The following is a 21,086-nucleotide window of genomic DNA, read 5'->3' as shown; positions in this document are numbered from 1 at the left end:
TGAGCATTTGTTTCCTTGTCTTGAAAACTTCAAGGAATGAGGAATAGCAACACAGAAGGCATGAGTGGTGATTAAATTTTGTTTCTGGAATGAATTCTTCCATTTCACTCTAGGGAAGGACATTCCTGGGCAGGCATCCCTAGTCTTTGATGTTGCATTGTTGGACCTCCATAACCCCAAGGATAGCATTTCCATTGAGAACAAGGTAGTCCCTGAGAACTGTGAGCGAAGAAGTCAGAGCGGGGACTTCCTTCGGTATCATTACAATGGCACACTTCTGGATGGCACCCTCTTTGATTCCAGGTAAGGAAACTACTTTTCACTCACCAGAACATCTAAGTAAAGTGTAACCAACCACGGTTGACTGTGGTCTAAATATACCAATTGTGCTGACTCATAGTTTAATCTTCAGTACAGGTCTCTGTTTTCAGATTCTGAATTTGTTCCTAGGTGGTTACAAGGGTTTCCTGATTTAGATGTGTTGAAAGAAAATGGGAGGGACTTACCAGACACCTGTTATATTCCTTCCCATTCTGAACCCCGCTGTAGACTCCAAGATGTGGAGTGGTCAGAAGTGAGCTCACAGAGATACAGTGGACTAAAAAAACAACTCTCTGTGGTGCTGTAGCTTCCCAACATTGGATAGTGTTGGAGCTCTCTGAACATCATCTTCAGTTTATTCTTTGTTTCAACACGTTCTCCCAGATGGTTCTCCAAGTGAAGGTATCGAGGATGCTGGGTAAATGTTACAGGACAACCAGCTGGAGGAGGCCTCTGGATGTCTCTAGTTCCCTCCTGAATGGATGTTTCAGGGGGCGAATACTCTGCCATTTCATCAGTAATTACACAGGTGGCTTCAGTGCACAGTGCACGAGGCAAGCTGTGGCATGTCTTGCACATTCAGGTGTCAGCTTAGTTTTGAAACCACTCCTTTAGTCTCCTATAAACAAGTGGTGACGGAACCTCCCTGTCTCTGAGGTAATAGACTTCTAATTTGTTTTTCCACATCTAAAGCATCAGTACATCACAGGAGGACTTTTCTGTGGTATTCTTTCTATTGGGAAAACTCATCCTTCTTGTTATTAAGATCTCTTTTACACTTTTTACGAAAGTTTTCATATGAAAAATAGTAGTCACATGGTTTGAAGTAAAACTAAGTAATAAATTAAGATATTCAATAAACATGTCTATTTGCCTCATTTGTTCTATTCTTTAGAGTTAACAATTTTAATTAAGATGTGCTTATTTTATGTATGTGAGTGTTTTGCCTGCATTTATGTATATGTATCTGGTGCCCACAGAGGTCAGAGGTCAGAAGAAGTCATTGGCTCTCTTGGAACTGGAGTTATGGATGGTTGTGAGCCATCATGTGGGTGCTGGGAACTGAACTTGGCCCTCTGCAAGAGGAACCAGTGCTCTTAACTGCTGAGCCATCTCTCCAGCCCCAATTTAGCCATTTTATAAGTGTCTCTCTTACTCTTCCTTTTCCTTCCCCTGTCCTCTCTCTTCTCCCCTCTTCTCCTTTCTCTTTTTATTCTCTTGAATGTTTGTAATTTGGGAATGAACCCCAGGACTTCATACTAAGCTAAAACTCAAGTCTTTTATTTTTATTCTTTGAAATGGGCTATTCCTCTGTAGCTTACACTGGTCTTGAACTCCTGAACTCAAGGTGGTCCTGGTAGAATGGTATGTCCCTGTGTTCCCCAGCTACTTGGGAGGTTGAGGCAGGAGGATTATTTTAGCTCAGATGTTGGAGGCTAGCCTGGGCAGCTTAGGGATTGGCCTGTTGAAGGAAGGGAGGGAAGAAAAGAAGGAGGTAGACAGATTATTTTCTGGGCACACAAGATTTCTTTCCACATGACAGAACTATTGTTTCTGCAGGTTTTGAGTAGTTTTCCATTTGAGTACAGTGGGATATTGCTTTCCCTACCCAACATAATCAATTTTGTCCTAAACTTGGGCAATCAATCCTTTTTGGGGACTGTTACAATAAATCTTTCCGCCAAAAGCCACCCGAGCCCTACCGCCACGTGGTTGCTTTCCACCAGCTGCCCGAGTTCTGCCCGCTGAGTTAGGGCCTCAAAAGAAAAAAGGGACTGGAGAGATGGCTCAGAGGTTAAGAGCACCGACTGCTCTTCCAGGGATCCTGAGTTCAATTCCCAGCAACCACATGGTGGCTCACAACCATGTGATCCACTGGCAAGAGAGGGCGCCAGCAGAAGGCATCCTCTATAAGTCTTATAAAATATATAGATTTATGATAATTAAGCCTGAGCTAGCAGATGAGAAATCCTAGTCATTGGCCAAACAGTACTTTATTCAACAATCAACAAGATGAACATACACAGAAGTATATTCCCCATCAGGGGACCATTTATGGTTTTACTACCCTTTGACATTTAGGAGTTTTAATTATTTTTGTACCTAATACTTCAAGCATGTTTCCAAGAACAATCTTTGGCTCAAAGCTTGTGTGTGTGTGTGTGTGTGTGTGTGTGTGTGTGTATTTAATTTTAATATATTCTTTTTTTTTGAGATAGGGTTTCTCTGTACATAATCTTAATTAAAATAGAATTATGTTGCTTTCCCCTTTCCTGTCCACATGCTTATGTATATTTTTATAGCTTTTGATATACATCCTCTGGGTAGCATTTAGAAGTAAGAGCCAGGTTTGTTTGCTTATGTTTTCAACCCTAGCACTTGGAAGGCTGAGGTAGGAGGATGGTCTTAAGTTTTGATGCTAGCCTGATCTCAAAACACACACACAAAAACCCAAACTAAACTTTGTTAACTTTCAAGAGAAAAATCATACCTATGGGTTTAATCTGAAGTTCTTTGGTTATTGTTTCCAGATATTTATTTAGATATCTTTTACTATTGTTTTTGCCCTTTTTTTTTTTTGTTTTTTGGTTTTTCAAGATAGGGTTTCTCTGTGGCTTTGGAGGCTGTCCTGAAACTAGCTCTTGTAGAACAGGCTGGTCTCGAACCCACAGAGCTCCACCTGCCTCTGTGTTTTTTGCCTATTTTTATATTGATGTTATTTAATTTGTCTTTATCTTATTGATTCGAAAAAATTAACCTTTTTATGGTTGATATTGTTGAAAGCATTTTCCTCCGTTTATATTTTAATTTTTGCTTTATATATTTAGCGTTTTGACTATACTATGGCATGGGAAAGTTCTCTGGCCTTGCCTGATTGGTATTCTAAGTGTATCCTATTTCCAGGTCCCTTTCCCCTAGATTTGGGAAAATTTCTATGGTTTTATTGAAAATGTTTTTGTGCCTTGGACATGAAATTCTTCTCTTCTTCCTGTGCCTAGATTTGGGATTTAAATTATGTTCTATAGATCTTGAATATTCTATTCATATTGTATTACTTAATCTGTCTTTGATGTTGTCTCAATATTACACTTCCTCCACCTTGTCTTCAAGCTTCGATATTCTGCCTTCCTGTTGGATCCGGTCTGCTGGTGAGTCTCTCCAACTTTGATGGCATCCAGAAATTCTCATTTCCAGTATTTCAGTTTTGATTCTTTTCAGTATTTTTTTTTAAATCTCATGTATGTATATGTGTGTTTGCATGCATAGACATATGAGTGCAGGTATCTGCAGAGGCTGCATTCTCACAGAGCTGGAGCTACAGGAAGGTTTGGGCCACTGCTCTGGGGGTTGGGAACTGAACTGGGGTCTTCTCTTATCTCTCTGGCTCCTTGGTATTTCTCTTTTTTAATTCCACTTTTATATGTTGTATTGACTTCCTTATTTCATCCATTTATTTCTCTTCTCTCTTAATTCATGAGTTTGTGTTCTATTTGATTTTCTTAATATACTTATAGTTATCCTTTGAATTCTTTGCTTGGGATTTCATCTAATTCATTTTCTACATGGTCCATCCTGTGGAATTGGTATTTCTGGATGGAGTCAGGCTGTACTTGTTTTTTACAGTCCTTATATTTTTACACTGGGGCTTGTGTGTCTTTAGGTTTTGTTTTGTTTCTGTTCTTTTCACCTTCACCCTTAGTTTTTTCAGTGGAAATGTCTGCAGTGCTCAAGAGGGACTGGGCTTCATTAACTTAAGATGTCACCCTTGTCTGCTAGAATGGTGTTAAAGGCACCAGACTCAGTCCCCAGTTCTGCTGGAGAGTAGAATACTATCTCCCAAAACAATTGCTGTCAACAGGAAGGCCACTATGAAATTACACGATAAACAAAACACAGTCATTGTTTAAGCATTAGTTATTTTAGGAGGTAGGAAGCATTGATAGTACTTCGTATGCTCTGCTGTGGGTGTGAGTGGGAAGGGAGAAAGCACTATTGAGCTGATAAAAAGATAAACCAGAGAAAAGTAAATACCAGGGTCAAAAGGGGCCTGGGAAGGAGCTAGGCGACTCCCATCAGCTCTGTTGTGTGTGGCTGCTTCTCACACTCCCATTCCTTTCATAATGTGACCACACACATAGGAAGTATAATATGTTGTTTCTGCAGATGCTCACGAGCTCCCCATTCCAGGGAGCATATTCTTGGGCTGTGTGCTCAGATTCTATGGTGTAGCTGTTCTGGGTGTGGAGGTGCCTGTCGTCCTTTGGCATCGGGATTCTGGTAATTCCCACAGCTGCTGTGGGTGTCCCTTATGAATGACCTCATCTTTTCCTTCTTCTCTCTTAGCTACGCAAGGAACCACACCTTTGACACATACATTGGGCAGGGCTATGTGATTCCTGGGATGGATGAAGGCTTACTTGGTGTTTGCATTGGAGAGAGGCGAAGGATTGTGGTCCCTCCTCACCTGGGCTATGGAGAAGAAGGAAGAGGTGTGTATTACCTGCCCTCTTCACTAACTGGCTGCTTCCGCATTGCTCGGGTCAGCACGTGTTGAGACAAAACAAGGAAGCCAGATGCAGGGTAAAACCCCATCCCACCGATGGAGTTCATGTCTAGATCTGTTTGGTGGCAACTGTGTCCCCTACCCATTTTCCTTCTCTTTCAGAAAAATCTAAAATCTACACAAGTGTTGAAGGATTGCACAATGAATTCTGCTTTGTTTCACCAATTGTTAACATTTACTACATCTGTCTATCTATCTGTTACTGTATATATTTATTTATTTTTATTTTACATGTATGAGTATTTCACCTGCATGTATGTAAATGTACTGTGTGTACGCTTTGTCTGAGGAGGCCAGGAGAGGACACTGGATCCCTGGGAACTAGAGTTAAAGACAGTTATGAGCTGTCGTGTGAGTGCTAGGAACTGAACTTGGGTCCTCTGGAAGAGTAGCCAGTGTTCTTAACTGATGGGTCATCATCTCTCATGCACCAACATTTTACTATGTTTTAACTGCTTTTATATTTCTTTCTTTATTTTAAATGAAATGGTTGAAAGTTCATGTAACTTCTCTTCACTCCTCCCCCCTGGTTTTTATTTTGCACATTGAGAAATTCTCCTATTTAATTGTACAATTCAGCAACATTAGTGAACTTGGTGAGTTGTGTAGCGAGCACCTTAATTCTCGAGACATTTTGTCACCTTAAGAGCAAACTCGCTTTAAAAAGTTGTAGAAATAAGTGGGGCAGTGGTGGCACCCACCTTTAATCCCAGCACTTGGCATGCAGAGGCAGGCGGATCTCAGTGAGTTCAAGGCTGGCCTGGTCTACAGAGTGGGTTCCAGGGCAGCCAAGGCTGTCACATAGAGAAACCCTGTCTTGAAAAACAAAACAAACAAACAAAAATTGTAGAAATAGCTAAGTATGGTGGCATGGGTCTACAGTCCCAACACTCTGGGGGTAGAAGCAGGAAACTCAGGAATTCATAGTCATTCTTGGCAACATAAGGGATTTGAGGCTAGCCTGAGCTAAATGGGACCTTGTTTCAAAAACAAAAACAAACGAACAAAAAATAAAACAAAACAAAAAACATAAAACAGATACAAATAATATATTTTATCTTTAGGATAAAAAAAAAAATAAGACCTCCAAACCTCCCTAAATCATACCATGAGAAATTACTGCTACCGTGATAGGCATATTACATTCAAAAGTGTCCATGGACCTCTAATATTCCTTATTCAAAGGTATCTGTGGGTGTGGTTAAGGACCTTGAAACAGGGACAGTGGTCTGGGTTATCCAGACGGCCGGCCCTGAAATGCTTTGAGGGCCTTTGAGGGAGGCAGGATGTGAGCTGGATGAGAAGCTAACTTAGCTTCGCTGAGACTGAGGCAGTGGCCATGGCCACTGGTGCTGGTCACCTTTGGTGGGGGCAGGGGAGGGGACAGGACAAGGAAACTCCTCTGAAGCTTCCAAAAGGAGCCCGCCCCTGCCAGTGCCTCTGACTTCCAGAACTGTCTGTTTGCTTGTTCTCTTTCCCTGTCTCTTCCTGTCACTTTTCCTCTCCTATATCTTCTTCCCCTTGCCTTCTGTCTCTCTTTTTCTTACAGCGCTGGGCATAGAACCCTGTGCATCCTAGGCCAGTGCTTCACTGTTGACTTCACCCCCAGCTCAGTTTTTGTAGTTTCAAGCCCCCGAATTTGAGGTAACTTGTTATCCCAGTAGTAGATATTTCTGTAAGTTAAAAGAAATGTATGCACTAAGTATGGGTTGTGTGTCTATATTCATGGCTCTCGGAAGGTGGAGGCAGGAGAATTGAAAGTTCAAGTCCAACCTGGGCTACTTAGGTAGGCCCTGTCTCAAAGATAGAGAGGGAGAATAAATAAATACCTATCTATGTATCTAGTATAGATAGATATACTATCTATACTAGTATATACTGAAAGAGGTTATCTTCTCATTTTGTGTTGTAATTCCTGTCTTTACTCAGTTTGTTGTGAACAGTTTTATATGTCAACAGATATTTTTTGGTTTTGCACCTAGCCTTTAACAGCCAAGCTATCTTAAACCCATCAACAGATACTTTTAATAGCTACATAGTATTTAATATTTGAAGTCATGTTTATTTTTGTTTTGTTATTGTGTTTTTTCTTTTGTGTTGGTTTTGCTGACTTGCTTAGATTCCCTTAGGGCTAGTTGATGCAGTTGTTTTTTTTTTTTTTTTTTCATGGTTTTATAGTCTTTTTGCTGCCAGAATTCTGTCTGACCTCATTGGCTGAATATACTCCCTTCGTTAACACTCTTCTGATTTCTAGTCACATATAATACGGGTCTTGGGAATTTTCTCTGAAGGTTTCCTCATAGAGGATCCAATCAGGCTGATTGGAAACGGGAGGGTACAATTGAGAAGCATTCTTTCTCCTCTGACTTAAACTTCTGTCTTTCTGGGCCATCAAGGTTCATACTTTAAGAAAATGCGCTGGAGACAGGTGTGGCAATGCACGCTGTGATCTCAGCACTCAGGAGGCAGAGGCTGAGGCCGGAGGCTTAGGAGTTGCAGGTCATCTTTAGTTTCTTAGTTACTTTCTATTGCTGTAGTAAGACACCATGACCAAGGCAGCTTGTAGAAGCATTTATTTGGGGCTTACAGTTTCAGAGGGTTGGGGTCCATGAGGGCATAGAAAACACGGTGGCATGGGTAGCTAAGAGCTTAGATCTGTAAGTAGGAGGCAGAAAGAGTTAACTAGGGATGGCATGGGCTTTTGAAACCTTAAAGCCTGCCCCTAGTGACTCACTCCCTCCAACAAGGTCACGCCTTCTAGTCCTTCTCAAAAGGTTTCACCCACCAGGGACCAAGTATTCAAATCTATGATCCCATGGATCCAGTCAATCTCATTCAAACTACCACACTCGGCTAATAGTGACTTTGAGGCCAGTCTGGGCTACATGAGACCCTGTTCCAAAAAAAAAAAAAAAAAAAAACAAAACACAAAGGACAGAGACACAGATACAGAAGGAGAGAGGGAAAAAGATAAGTAGGAAGAAAGAAAGAAAAGCAAAAAGATGGGGATATACACCCCAGTGGTAAATGCTTTACCACACCCCATGTGGAAAATACATGAGGCCCTGGGTTCAATCCTCCTCGATGAAACAAATAAATAAATAGACAAATAAATAAATAAATAAATAAATAAATAGGTAAAATAGGCCTTGCTTCATGTCCTGTTTAGTGTTTTGATGCTACTGTTTTATACTGTATTAGTTTTTAGTTCTAGTAACACTGTTACTAGTAACTGTGTTCTAGTACACAGAAGCAGATATTTTTTGAGTATTCTTTTTTCATTATGACTTGAAGAGTAATCCTTCCCGTCTTTAAAAAAGAGCACACTGATGAAAACCACTTGCTTAAGGTATTTGTTTTCCCTTTTGGCTCTCCATCAAGTATGAGACTGAGGTCTGAGAATTAAATGGGGATTTGGGAAACGGCCAAAGAATCATAAATGCTATGAGCAAGAGGCTGCTCCATCCGGAATCCCATGCTGAAGTGTAAGCTCAGATGCTCTTGCAGGGGAAGATACTGCCTCAGTGCTCTGGACTCAGTGACTATTTTGGGGTGGTCACATAGGACTTCATGCTGATCCCTGGAGCAGATCAGCATCCAATGGCCCAGAAACATGTGAGGATGCAGATCTGCCCGGCTTGTGACTTCCTCTCAGCCCACCTGACTAACAAGGTCTCAGTAAGATCTGCAGCAGCAGTGAGCCCCTCTCTCGAGGGGCTTTGCCCACATTTTGTTTTGTGGTAGCCATTTCACCTGTAAAGTGAGTAGAACTCTGGAATCATTCTGGCCTTTTCTGCCTTGCCGTGTTCCTTGAGGACAGCCCTGAATGAGGGCACTTAGAATGTTTGCAGCTCTGATATGTGGCTTCCCTGTTATAGAAGTGGGCTTCCTTGTGGTTTGCTGTCTTTTAAGCACTTTTTAGGGAAAAAGAGAGTGACCAGAATAATTGCAATTTTGCCCACAGGTGTCTGGGATTGTGTGTGTGTGTGTGTGTGTGTGTTGTTGTTGTTGTTGTTGTATATGTGTGTGTGTGTGTGTGCACATACTGTGCATGTGTTGAGTGGAGGCCTGAGGTTGGTGTCAGATGTCTTTTCTGGATTGCCCTTCCCTTTATTTTTTTCAGACTGAGTTTCTCTGAACCTAAAGCTCATCTATTAATTAGCTGACCAGCCAATGAGCTTCAGGCTAGGATTGCAGGCATGTAGTCTATGCCCAGAGTTTTACATATTTTGGGGATCTGAATTCAACTTTTCATGCTTGTGTGGCAAGCACTTTGCTGACTGAGCTGTCTCCCCAAACCCTCTGGGAATTCTTGCACAAAAGCTCATTGAAAACTGGAAACAGTTGTGGATAGTGTTACTATAATAAGGCTTGTCATATAAACTTGAGGACCAGATGTTTGATCCTTAATTCCCAAGTAAAACAGCCAAATATGCACTGAGGAGGCAGAGACAGAGGGATACTTGGGGTTTGCTGAGGGAGCCTAGATGACTTGCTCAGTTCCAGAACAGAGGGAGACTGTGAGAGAGAGAGAGGGAGAGAGAGAGAGAGAGAGACAGAGAGAGAGAGAGAGAGAGAGAGAGAGAGACAGAGAGAGAGGGAGGAGGGAGGGAGGAGGGAGGGGGAGGGAGGGAGGGGGAGAGAGAGAGAGGGAGAGAGAGGTAGACAGTGCTCATGGAACAACATCAGAACTCGCCCTCTGGACTGCATACATGAGTATGTGTACTTACACACACATGTCCATACACAAAAGAAAGTGTTACTATAATCACTGTTTCTGCAAGATAGTAAAGACCTATAAAACTTGAGCACTTTGCTTAAGGCACAGAATGGAGCCACAATTAGACCCAGAGCTTTCTATGTGTGTCATAGGACAAGCCCTCATTAGGCAGCAACTTGTGGGTTTCCATATGTAGTGAACTGAGAACTCAAACCAGAAGTTCCAGGTATCTCAAGAGGAATTAATGACTGCCAGGGAGTAGAAGAGTTTTCTGCTGGGCCAGGCAGCCTGCTAGCAGCCTTTGTGTCAGCCTTGCTGGCTCTTTGGGGGCTCAGGACTAATCCTCAGGGTTCAAGGTCTGTTCTCTGGTTTTATAGGCTAAGATACACCATTTGCTGGTCTATCAAAGATGTACTGAGTAATTTCATGCTCATGTTCTGCTTAGGTGGGAACCCATCAGGCAGTAAGGGAAACAATAACTGCCCGCCCACACAGAGCCTAGATCCTCATTGATGCCCTCTCTAGAATGTTTGTGTGTCTCAGTTCTCTGGGCACCTGGGAGGCTGACCCACATTAACTTCCTAGAAGTTGACAAGCAAGCCTAGCGCTAATACAGTACTCACTGAGCGGGTGTGAGTCTCTCTCTTGGTTGACCAAGATGTTTGTGTCAAAGAAGTTGACTTAGTCATCCGCAGAGTGCTTAGCAAGCTAGGGACGGATCTCGGGAATGTGTACCAGACCCGAGGGAATGTGTGGATCTCTAACTATTCAGTTTTCTCCTGTAGAAGGCTCTGGTTCCCAGTGTATCATGAAGGGAGCATTTTGTTTACATTAATCAAGTTTAGTGTCCTGCCTAGTTATGCCTCTATGCCTGAGAAAGGTTAGTCAATCACATGCCATTAAACATAGTCTTACTTTCTTTTATTTTTTGAAACAGTATTTCACTGTTTCAAGTCCCCGTGGCCTGGAACTTGCTATGTAGACCAGGCCCACCTAGCATTCACAGATCTCTGCCTACCTCTGACTCCTGAGTTCTGGGGTTAGAGGCATGCACCACCATGCCCAGTCATAGTTTTTCTTAAACATAGTCACGTTGGAAAAGAAATCCCTGGGGACTCTCAGGCTCAGAGATTCTCAGATGTTGGTGCAGATGAGAATCACCTATGGTTTACAGGGGGGAGTAGAGTGGCATGGGGCCAGGCCTCTGCATTTTCACCTGTTAATCCTGTTACCTGAGGCCACTGTTAAAGTCACAGAATGAGGCTCAGGCACTGCCATGTTAATTTTTCTTCTTGAGACAGGCTCTGTCCATGTGACTTCAGAGCTCACCGTCCCCCTCCTCAGTTTCCCTACTGACACTGTTTTTTAAGGCTCTCATGTGTTTTTTTGTTTGTTTGTTTTTTGAGATACACCTTTCTTTTTAATTTTTATACTCTTCATGTGTGGAGAATTACACTGTTTGATTTTGTTTTACTGTCACAAACATCCACATGAACAACATTTGTACCCTTTTTTGCGACAGGGTCCTATTGTGTAACACTGGCTGGTTTGGGATTTGCTATGTCTATCAGGCTGGCCATAAACTTTTTTATCTTCTTGCTTTTGCCTCCTGAGTGTTGGGAGCAAAGAGATAGTGGTGCATGCCTTTTTCCATTTAACCATTTTTTAAGCTCACAATTCAGAAAAACTAAGTGTATTCACAATGTTCTTGGAGTTGCTGGGGTCAAAGCCTGGGCTCAGGAAAACCTAAGAAGTTAGCTTCAGACTCATTCCCAGCATACTAAGGAAAGAGATAATAATTGGTGAAAGGCTGAGAAGTGAGATTAACTCAGAGTGGTCACGACAGACAGAGGAAGTAGTCTGATAACCGACTTCCCATACATCCGTCTTTAGTGACATGCGGCTGAGGTTTAAGTAGAGGGCAAGAGGTACGTGTAACTGAGCAGTTCTGGTCCAGATGTGGTCCTGCCCACCACTCTTCCAAAAGGCAGTTTATTTATCATCATGGTTTTTTATTATTAACTTTATCAGTATCTGTCCTGAAGAGGCAGCACCTAGGTAGGAAGGCTGATTCAGGGATCCTTTGTACAGGAGATGATCACAGACGGACAGCTGCCTCACACTGGGGGTTTGTAGTCCATGGACAAATGACCACATAGAGATCCTGATCCTAACTGGAGTCTCGTCACCAAGCCAAGAGATGCCATCTCAAGGACAAAGGCCATCACTCTTTGCACTGTTCTTATCATGAGACAGTAACTGCCCAGAGGCCATCTGGCCAGTGACCAAACTCATACTTCACCCAACTACTGTGCAAAACAAGGGCTGAGTGAAGTTAAGGAGTGAACTGACTGGAGGTCTGATCTTAATGCTTGGCTTCAGCTTTGTTCTGTTTTTAAGATATTTATTTATTTTATCTTTGTGAGTGTTTGCTTGCATGCGTGTATGTGTGCCACATGTGTGAAATGCCTATGAAGGCCAGAAAAGAGCATTGGTCTCCCTGGAACTGGAGTATAGCTGGATATGAGCCACTCTGTGAGTGCTGGAATGGAGCCCGGGTCCTCTTCAAAAGCAACACGTGCTCTTAACTGCTGAGTCATCTCTCTAGCCCTGCACACTTCAGTTTTAAAGTTTGCCACTTAGTGGCTTTTAGTGTATTCACACTGGGGTGCAGATGCTTTGATGAGACCTGTTACAAAAACTCAAACCAAAAATACCACAAACACAACAACACCCACCGATGTGAATATCAGACATCTATGTCCCACTATAAGCAAAAATTTCTCTATAACTTTGGGTGAGCCTCAAATTGTGCCCTAGTTTCCCCATTTGTATATTGAAGACATAAGATTCTGGCAATTATTAACTGATATATACAAGTAATAGGTGCTTATTAAATAGCAGGCACTCATCTAATTGCTTTATATGTACCAGGCCTGATTATGCCCGTCCTGTGTGGAACAAGCTGGATGCACTGCAGATTCATTTCCCATGCTGCGTCTTCTGTCAGGACAGGGCAAGTCTTCGTTTGCATAGGCTTGAGTGTCCAGATCTATGTTTCAACTTAGCCATCCCCCTTTTCATGCTTTGTAATTGGGGCAGTGGGTTTGTCTTGAATATGAATTCAAATTGCACTCAAATTAGTTTCATGATTCCTGTCAACTGTGCCTCCGTTCCCTCAAGTACAAAATGAAGATTAGTTATTTCTGACATTCGTCTCAGCTTCTTTTTCCTAGTGTCCTTTCTATTTCATGCCTGGGTCCCTGGGTTTCTTGCCAGGACACACCTGCTGGTACTGGGGAGGCAAGTCTGTGCTGCAGTGGTGGCCTTGTTCATTGATTCCCTGTGTCTCCCCTTTAGGGAATATTCCTGGCTCGGCTGTGCTGGTATTCGACATCCATGTGATTGACTTCCACAACCCTTCAGATTCCATCAGCATCACTTCCCACTATAAGCCTCCTGATTGCTCAGTGCTGAGTAAGAAGGGGGACTACCTGAAATACCACTACAATGCCTCACTCCTGGATGGGACTCTGCTCGACTCCACGTAAGGATGCCTGGGAACCAGATATGAAGGGACCTTGGATAGTAGTTCTCACTGTCTTCCTCTCTTTGCCAGATACTGGGTAGGGGTTGCTTGGTCCAACCTCCCCAATGTGTGGTGTGAGCCTTCTCAGTGCTTAGTGAACCATTGTGAGTATTTCCTACTAAAGGTCTTCCTGGCTCTAGACTGTTTCCTACCTGGTGGAAGTCTCTTTCCCAAAGTCATACCTATATTTAATAACTAAACCCTTGGAGCCAGATGTAGTGATTTAACAACTGTAATTCTTTTGTTTGGAAGGCTGCAATAGGAGATAGAAAGTTAAAGGCAAACACAGATACATATCGAAACCCTTAAATAAATGTTGTTTTTATCTAAGTTGTTCTATTTACCAGTAAAGACCTGGGAGTCAGACATTGAGGTGAAAACCTGCTAGATCAGAGAAGCTGAGAAGCAACCAGCTGACCTTGCTTTTTGGCCAGCAACAGAGCAAGAGAGCATCTCTCCACCTGCCCCAAACCTAAAAGACCTGTAACTGTCTGAGTCTCTCCCTGTTCCTTCCTGTGCATCTCTCTAGCTTCTTCCTGGATCCTCTGTACTTTCCATGGCTAATTCATGTCAACTAGTCACTGGCTCCACTCCCTGACTCAAGGTTAATTTTATTCATACAGTCTCAGAGTTTCACAGTGAGATCAAATATCCTGCAACAAGTTAGAGCTAGTGTCAGTCTGGTATACAGGATTGTCCTTGTCCTAGTCTGCTACAGACACTGTGTCCTCACTGGGCTCTCACCTTGCACAGGTAAGATGGCTCTCTCTGCTGGTGGACATTTGTCCCTATTTATAAGTCCTTCATGTTTTCAAAACTGTCCCTGAATTCCTAGGAGGGATCACTGCTCCTGCTTCTTCCGTCTTCTAATGAGTTCTGTGTTTTTCATCCCCTGGCTTTAAGTTACTTTTGTGTCTGTTATGATATGAATACTTTAGGGACATCTGGTTTACTTACTGGCATTTTTTTTCTATTATTTGCCTTGTATCTGTAATGCAAAAGGATCATTTTATAAATGTTAGGTGAAGCCAGTCTTTTCTGTGGGAAAGGGCCATTTTCAGACTTTATATTTCTGTATAAGAACATTCACTTTTGTGTTGAGCCTGGTTTAGATCCCTGAGTCCAGAGCTGGGGAGCAAAAAGGGCTTCCTTCATGTAAGTAAGGGCTGCTGTTTGTTCTGGGCACAGAGGTGCCTCTCTTTTACCTGTCACTCAGCCTTCCAGCTCTGAGAGTTTGGCTTTGGACTACGGGGTCCTGCATGCCGACACATTCAGTGTTATTTCATCAAATCTAAAATTCATTCATTGTTAGAAATACTATTTTATGAATCTTTAAGAGCACAGAAATGTAATGATGCTCTGTCCGTCATAATCACAGAGCTGTTAAGATGTGTGTGTGGGGGGAGGTGGGGTGGGTCCACATTTTAGAATAGATGAAATATATCCTTAACAGAGACCTGGCTTACAACACGCCTTGCAGCATAATTCCAGCCACTGGTTGTGGAAGTATTCAGAGGTGTTGGGAATGACCAGGGAATTCACACACATGAAAATGGCCCAGAGGGTTAGCTCAGTGGAAATCGCTGCTACCATCCCTGCTCTGCTGTTCAGACCAAGAGAAGAGAAGTAAGAGTGACAGATGAAACCCTACATGGGTACAGTAGACACAGCCAATCTGCTGGTGTGGGTGCTTGTTAGGGTTTCTATTGCTGTGATGAAACACCATGACCAAAGCAACTTGGGGAGGAAAGGGCTTATTTGGCTTCCATATAACTGTGCATCACTGAAGGAAATCAGGACAGGAACTCAAATAGGACCTGGAGGCAGGAGCTGATGCAGAGGCCGTTTGAGGGGGATCCTGCAGACTTCCAGTCTGAGAAGTGAACTATGGAGAGATGAGAATGAAAAGTAGGTTAAGATTGACTTTGTCACCCTGTATCAAGTCTTTGGGGAGTCTGATGTTATTAGGCTGTTTATTCCCAACAAATTTAAACATAGTATAATCTGGAAAACAAGGTTTTCCAGGTATAGTACAATTCCTGGTGCACAAGGAAGCATGATTGCATAGATATTTGACTCAGGGTGAATGACAGTTTTTCTAAGAAGATGGGTTCTAGAGGTATGCTGCCTGTACATATAGGGCCCAGGGAAGGCTCTGGCTGGTCTTGGTCATACAGATAGCATACAGGTCATTTGGGCTCTTAGCCACCTCTGGTCCTATCTGTGGGAGCTTGGGGGAGCCTCTGGATATACAGATCATGTGAGGATCATTTAGACTGTTTGGCATCTCCAGTCCTGGTTGTGAGAGCTTAGGGAGTCCCTGCATGTAGGGGTCATTTAGATTACTAGCCACTGCTGATCCTGGTTGGAGGAGCTATGTATGACCTAGATCAACAAATAACACAGAGCACCAGGCTATTACTCACTTCCAGTTCTCAGCTTTCTGGAAAAATAGGTTATACATCCTTCTCTTTGAAAGAAGAATCCTGGGTGCTTAGCATTCCTGAATTCCCTAGAAATCTGTGGGTGCAAGGGCCTTCATATTCCAAAAAGCCATGGTGGAGGGGTCCTGTTCACAGGCTTGCTTCCCCATGCCTTGCTCAGCCTGCTTTCTTATGGAATTCAAGATCACCATCCCAGAGTTGGCATGACCCACGATAGGCTAGGCCCTCTCCCATCATTCACTAATTAAGGAAATGCCCAACAGGCTTGTCTGCAGCCAGGTCTTATAGAAGTATTTTCTCAATTGGGGCTCCCTTCTCTCAGATGACTTTAGCTTGTGTCAAGTTGACATAAAACTAGCCAGCATAATGCTGCTTCCAGAAGACATGGACATTTCAATGGGAGACTGGGCAAGGAGCCAGAGAGCTAAGGGGACTCATGACAGGAATCAGGACGCCCAGGAGGCAGGGGTGGGAGAACACAGAAGGAATGAGGATGGCGTTTGACAATCCCACAAAATAAGTAAATAAAAAAAAATAAAAAGACCCTAGAGAAAAGAAGCAATGGAGTTGTTTGTTAGAGGATTCTTTTATAGTCTGTGTTTTTCATCTGGGAGCTTGTTATGGGATAAGCAAGGTCTTGGATATTCTGTAAGCCTCAGAGACCTGTACTGCTTCCAGCTGGGCCCGGAGAGGCAGCATGGAGATTCCTGGTTGCCGAGAAAGGCTTAATAGCCAGTGGGTCAGAGGTGGCTCCTGTGCAGGCCTCTCCGAGAGGACATCCTGTGCCAGTCCTGGCTTTGTGTCATGCTCCTCCTAGGTAGGGTAAGCACAGGGTTGTCTTGGGTTTGCTGGGTTCGGAACATCAGCTGGCCTTGGGAAGGAGAGGCAGTTCTGGCCTGTGTAGGCTGGGAGGCCCGGGAGACTAACCCTAAGAGACATCTGCACCTTGTCACCTGGTGATGAGCACCAAGGGAATGCAGAGCCTAAGAGCTGTTGTTTCCCTTTTGAAAGTGGTAGGAGTGCTGTAGGTGTAGACTTTCATCATGGCTGAGGCTACGGGGCCAGCTTCTTAGCCAGGTCCCCAGGATCCCTGAACTTTGTGGTTATAGAAATTCTCCGTGGGATCTGTGGAGTTGGAGACTGTAGAGACAGCATCGCCTCACACCCTTTTCTTTGCTTTCCACCGTGTCAGCATATTTATTCTTGACTATCATTATCGCCACACTACAGGCAAAGAAACCAAGGTGACATTTCCCAGGTCAAATGAAATGGCAGAACCAGGATTCTTTCAAGTGCTCTCAGTGGCAGGGCCTCCTCCCTGGCCCACAACCAGGATTCTGCCTCTGGCCTTGCATCTGAAAGCCATGTTCCTAAGCCTGCTTCTTACCTGCAGTGCCAGCACTCTAAAGTCTGGGGCAACAGGATCAGGAGCTTGAGGTCATCATGGATGCCATGGAGATTGAAAGGCCATCCTGGGCTACATAGTGTTTCTAAATAAACCAGTAATAAAATAAGACCCAGGCTCCTAACTACCCTATATACATTATACTCCCATAAAATGCTGGTCTAGATACAAAGAACTTACTCCTTGAAACCACTGGAGAGCCAGTTGTCACCATCCATGTAGTTCTGTGCTTACTTCATTTTTACCAGAATTCCTGTAGGGTCCCTCATAGCAGTAAGGTCCCAAATCAGCGTGCTCCTGCACTGTGGGACAGCCATTTTGTCTTGATTTTCATGCCGTTGTCAGTTTAGGAACGGGTAGGCTGGTTGTTTTGCAGTGTGTCCTGCTGTGGGTCTGTCTGACATTTCTTCAGAACTGTACGCCTTGAGCAGAATGCCCTGCACCACCATTGATAGGCACTCATGTCTTCTCTTTTTCAGATGGAACTTAGGCAAAACTTACAACATTGTGTTGGGATCTGGACAAGTCGTGCTGGGGATGGACATGGGTCTCAGAGAGATGTGTGTGGGAGAAAAGCGAACAGTGATCATCCCGCCCCACCTGGGCTATGGAGAGGCCGGTGTAGGTAAGTGACGGTGTTCAGGAGTGCTAGGAAATTCCCCATCCAAACTTTGGGCTTTTGGTGCCGTAAGTAGATCCATAGCAGACTGCTTCCATGTTAAAACTGCAGAGTTGGTAGGTTTTTTTAATTTTTTTTTTCCTTTTTAAAGTTTTGAGCATTTTTGTTTAAAGACCCTGTCAATTTTGTTTAAAGATCCATGTCACTGCCCCTGATTGCCTTGAGAAAGATCAAGTTTCAAGAAAACACACCACTGGTCTGCAGGTTCACCTGCCAGGCCCTAGAGGAGGGCTTTGGGTAATTTGGGGTCAGGCTGCCTGCTTCTTTGGAACTGTTTCCTGGGCCAGGTAGAGTGCTGAAGGCCATTGCTGTTCACTGCTTTGTAGCCTGGAAGTCAAGAAAGATGCTGTACACTAGAGATTGCTTTCAAGTTCTGGAAAAGTCAGCTACCATATCCTTACAGTGGTGACATTTTACTTTATTATTTCTGATTCCAGAACACTCCTTTATAGTGTTTTTATACTGCTGACAGCTGGCATAGAAGGGTGCCAGCTTGTAAAAGTGATTGGCATACTGGGTTGAGTTTCTTTAAAAAAAAAAAAAAAAAAAAAACAAAAAAACATGCATGGTGGTGCCACGCTTTTAATCCCAGGATTTGGGAGGCAGAGGCAGGCAGATCCCTGTGATTTGTGGCTAGCCTGGTCTACAGAGTGAGTTCCAGGACAGATGGGGCTGTTACACAGAGAAACCCTGTCTAGAAACCCCCATCCCCGAAAAACCCACTTTAAAAAGCGTATCAAAATATATCAAGTTCTGCCTCCTCCTCTCACTTATCCCAGAAAAAAGGCTTCAAACAATATGTATGTGTCCTTCAAGACTTCATATTACATATAATTATATCATATACTAAATGTAAAATATAATTTAGTGGAAAAGCTTATGGTTGGCATGCATGGGGCCCTGGGTTTAATCTTCAACACCAAAAATAAAAAACAAATTTCAAAAATATAATCTATAATTTTTAATAGTTACAGTACTTATTTTTTAATACATGTAATACTTCTTTTGAGTCTTACTGTATATATTGACCTTGAATTGTATCTAATTTTCAGGCATTGTTATTGTCCTTACAGTGGTGCTATTAAATTTATCCTAAAGCTCTCTAACAGAGGCTGGGAGTACATTTCAGTGACAGAGTGCTTTTGAATATGTGGGGGGCCCTGACTGGTTCTCTCTGGCACCTCAGAGGAACAAAAGGTTCTACAACTGTTGTCCCTACCAGTGGCTTTTAAATGTGTTGCTTTTACCAAAACATAAGGCAAGAAATACTTTTTTCTATGGTTGTTACTGTTTGGTTTTCTGAAGTAACCTTTTACTATGTAGCCCAGGTGTGTGTGAGCCAACACACCTGGCCTGGTAATTGCATTCGGTCTTTCATTTTGTATTCCACATAAACATAGAATTGATTCATTTATGTGTGTGCATGTTTGTGTGGGTCATGTGTGTTTGTGAGTGCATGTGTGTGTATGTGTGGGGCTAGAAGACAATTCTGAGTGTCTTTCCTTAGGTGCCATCCACCTTGTTATTTGAAACACGGTCTCGCACTGGCCTGGTACTTAAGGAAGCTAGACTGGCTGGGCCTCTCCCCAACTTCCCCATTGCCGGGGGTTATGGGTGTGTGCTACCATGCCTGGCTTAATGTTTTATTTAACTTGCATTTGTTTATTTATTTATTCAGTGTGTGTGTGTGTGTGTGTGTGTGTGTGTGTGTGTGTGTGTGTGTGGGTCAGAGGCCGAATTGTGGCATTAAGTTTTCTCCTACCATGTTGGTCCTGGGAAATCTTATTTAGGCTTGGTGGGAAACACTTTTTTGCTGAGCCATTTTGCCTGCCCATGCCTAACATAGGTAATGGGAACTAAACTAAGGCTCTCTCTCTATAGCCTGTATGTTTAGTTTATATAAAAACTGAAACCCAGGTTTCATGAAACAACACGTGTCCTTCCTGTATGGGATATTCAGGGATCTAGTTTATTTTATTCCTAAAAAAAAAAAAAAAAAAATCTGGTCATCCTTTACTCTGATCTCATGGCTCTCTGAGGGGTTGCTAGCTACAGTTGGGAATTAGTAGCATCCTTGGGTATGGCAGCTGGAGACTGGGGAGGGCAGCATGGGTGGGTGGTGCCAACCACTGGCCTATGGTTTAACACCAAGTTCTCTTTTGTTGAACAGATGGAGAGGTGCCTGGCAGTGCTGTGCTCGTGTTTGACATTGAACTGCTGGAGCTCGTCTCTGGCCTTCCGGAGGGGTACATGTTCATATGGAATGGTGAAGTGTCTCCCAACCTCTTTGAAGAAATCGACAAGGATGGCAATGGGGAAGTCCTCCTGGAGGAGGTAAATGGCCTTTGTAGGAGGAGGGTCAGAGGTTGTTCAGGGGCCTTCTGGGAGCAGGGACCCATTCAGTGTGCCGAGGACAGAGCTGGCCATGCAGATCCCTTGTGATACTGGTAACTAGCACATATGTGTACCAAGGGCTTTTACACATATTCCCACGTTCAGGAGCAGAGCTCCTGGGAGGTGTAGGGATGTCTCGAACACACAGATCTGGATTCAGTTCCCAGTCACAGGGTGCTCACTGCAGGTCTGCCTGGATGCATGTTCTCCAGCTCCATCCTCACAACAGCCATGTGAGAGGCATGCTTGTGTTTTAGAACAACGGTTCTCAACCACTACAGGGTCGCATATCAGATATCCTGCATATCAGAATCCTTGCATCAGGATTCATAACAGTAACAAAATTGCAGTTGTGAAGTCTCAACAAAATAATTTTATGGTTGGGGTCACCACAACATGAGGAACTGTGTTCAAGGGTCACAGCATTCGGAAGGTTGAAAACCACTGTTTCAGAAGAATATGAGGAGAAAAGTAGTGGCCCATGGAAGGTCCCAGCTTCCCAGTGTTTGAGGCAGGGCCACGGCAGAGCAGTAGTCTTTTGTGCTGTCATGGTGCACGGAGTTAGAGCTCATGGCTTACTCCACTCAAGCACATGCTCTGGTCTTCATTCTTTGTCTCTCTACACCATCAGCTTTTCCTGGACCTGGAACCTTCCTTTTAGTATCACACATTTTTTCCCCTCCATTCTTTGTGTGTGAGATGTAGTGTCAGTGCATTGCCAAGGCTGCCCTCTTGAACTTGTGGTCTTCTTGTTTAGCCTCCAACGTGTTGGGGTGACTGGCAGACACCATCGTGTCCAGCACAGTTATTTTATATGTTGTGATATGTCTTTCCAGTTTTTCATTTCTTTGCTCCTTTTACAGCAAAACCTCCAAAGATGTGTATGTTCTACTTTTCTTTTATCTTTTGTTCCAGTTCTTGCTGTTGTTTGCTTTTTATTTAATTGTATGCATCCTTTTTTATTCTTGTT

The 21,086-nt window shown here is 43.4% G+C and overlaps 1 protein-coding gene across 1 annotated transcript in view; it reads left to right on the top strand.

The window, feature by feature from the left end:
• The window catches only part of Fkbp9 (FKBP prolyl isomerase 9), a 48,998-nt gene that overhangs the window by 25,275 nt on the left and 2,637 nt on the right, over window positions 1–21,086 (top strand). Inside the window, exons 5-9 of the mRNA XM_027429714.2 lie at window positions 114–303; window positions 4,666–4,811; window positions 12,966–13,152; window positions 17,523–17,668; window positions 19,893–20,056. Of these exons, the coding sequence (XP_027285515.1) occupies window positions 114–303; window positions 4,666–4,811; window positions 12,966–13,152; window positions 17,523–17,668; window positions 19,893–20,056 (833 nt within the window). The remainder of the gene's footprint in view (window positions 1–113; window positions 304–4,665; window positions 4,812–12,965; window positions 13,153–17,522; window positions 17,669–19,892; window positions 20,057–21,086) is intronic.

Source organism: Cricetulus griseus, chromosome 8 (genome assembly GCF_003668045.3).
Source record: "Cricetulus griseus strain 17A/GY chromosome 8, alternate assembly CriGri-PICRH-1.0, whole genome shotgun sequence".
In the NCBI taxonomy this organism is placed as follows: Eukaryota; Metazoa; Chordata; class Mammalia; order Rodentia; family Cricetidae; genus Cricetulus; species Cricetulus griseus.
Note: the sequence above shows the minus strand (reverse complement) of the source record. Positions and strands in the feature narration are given on the sequence as shown.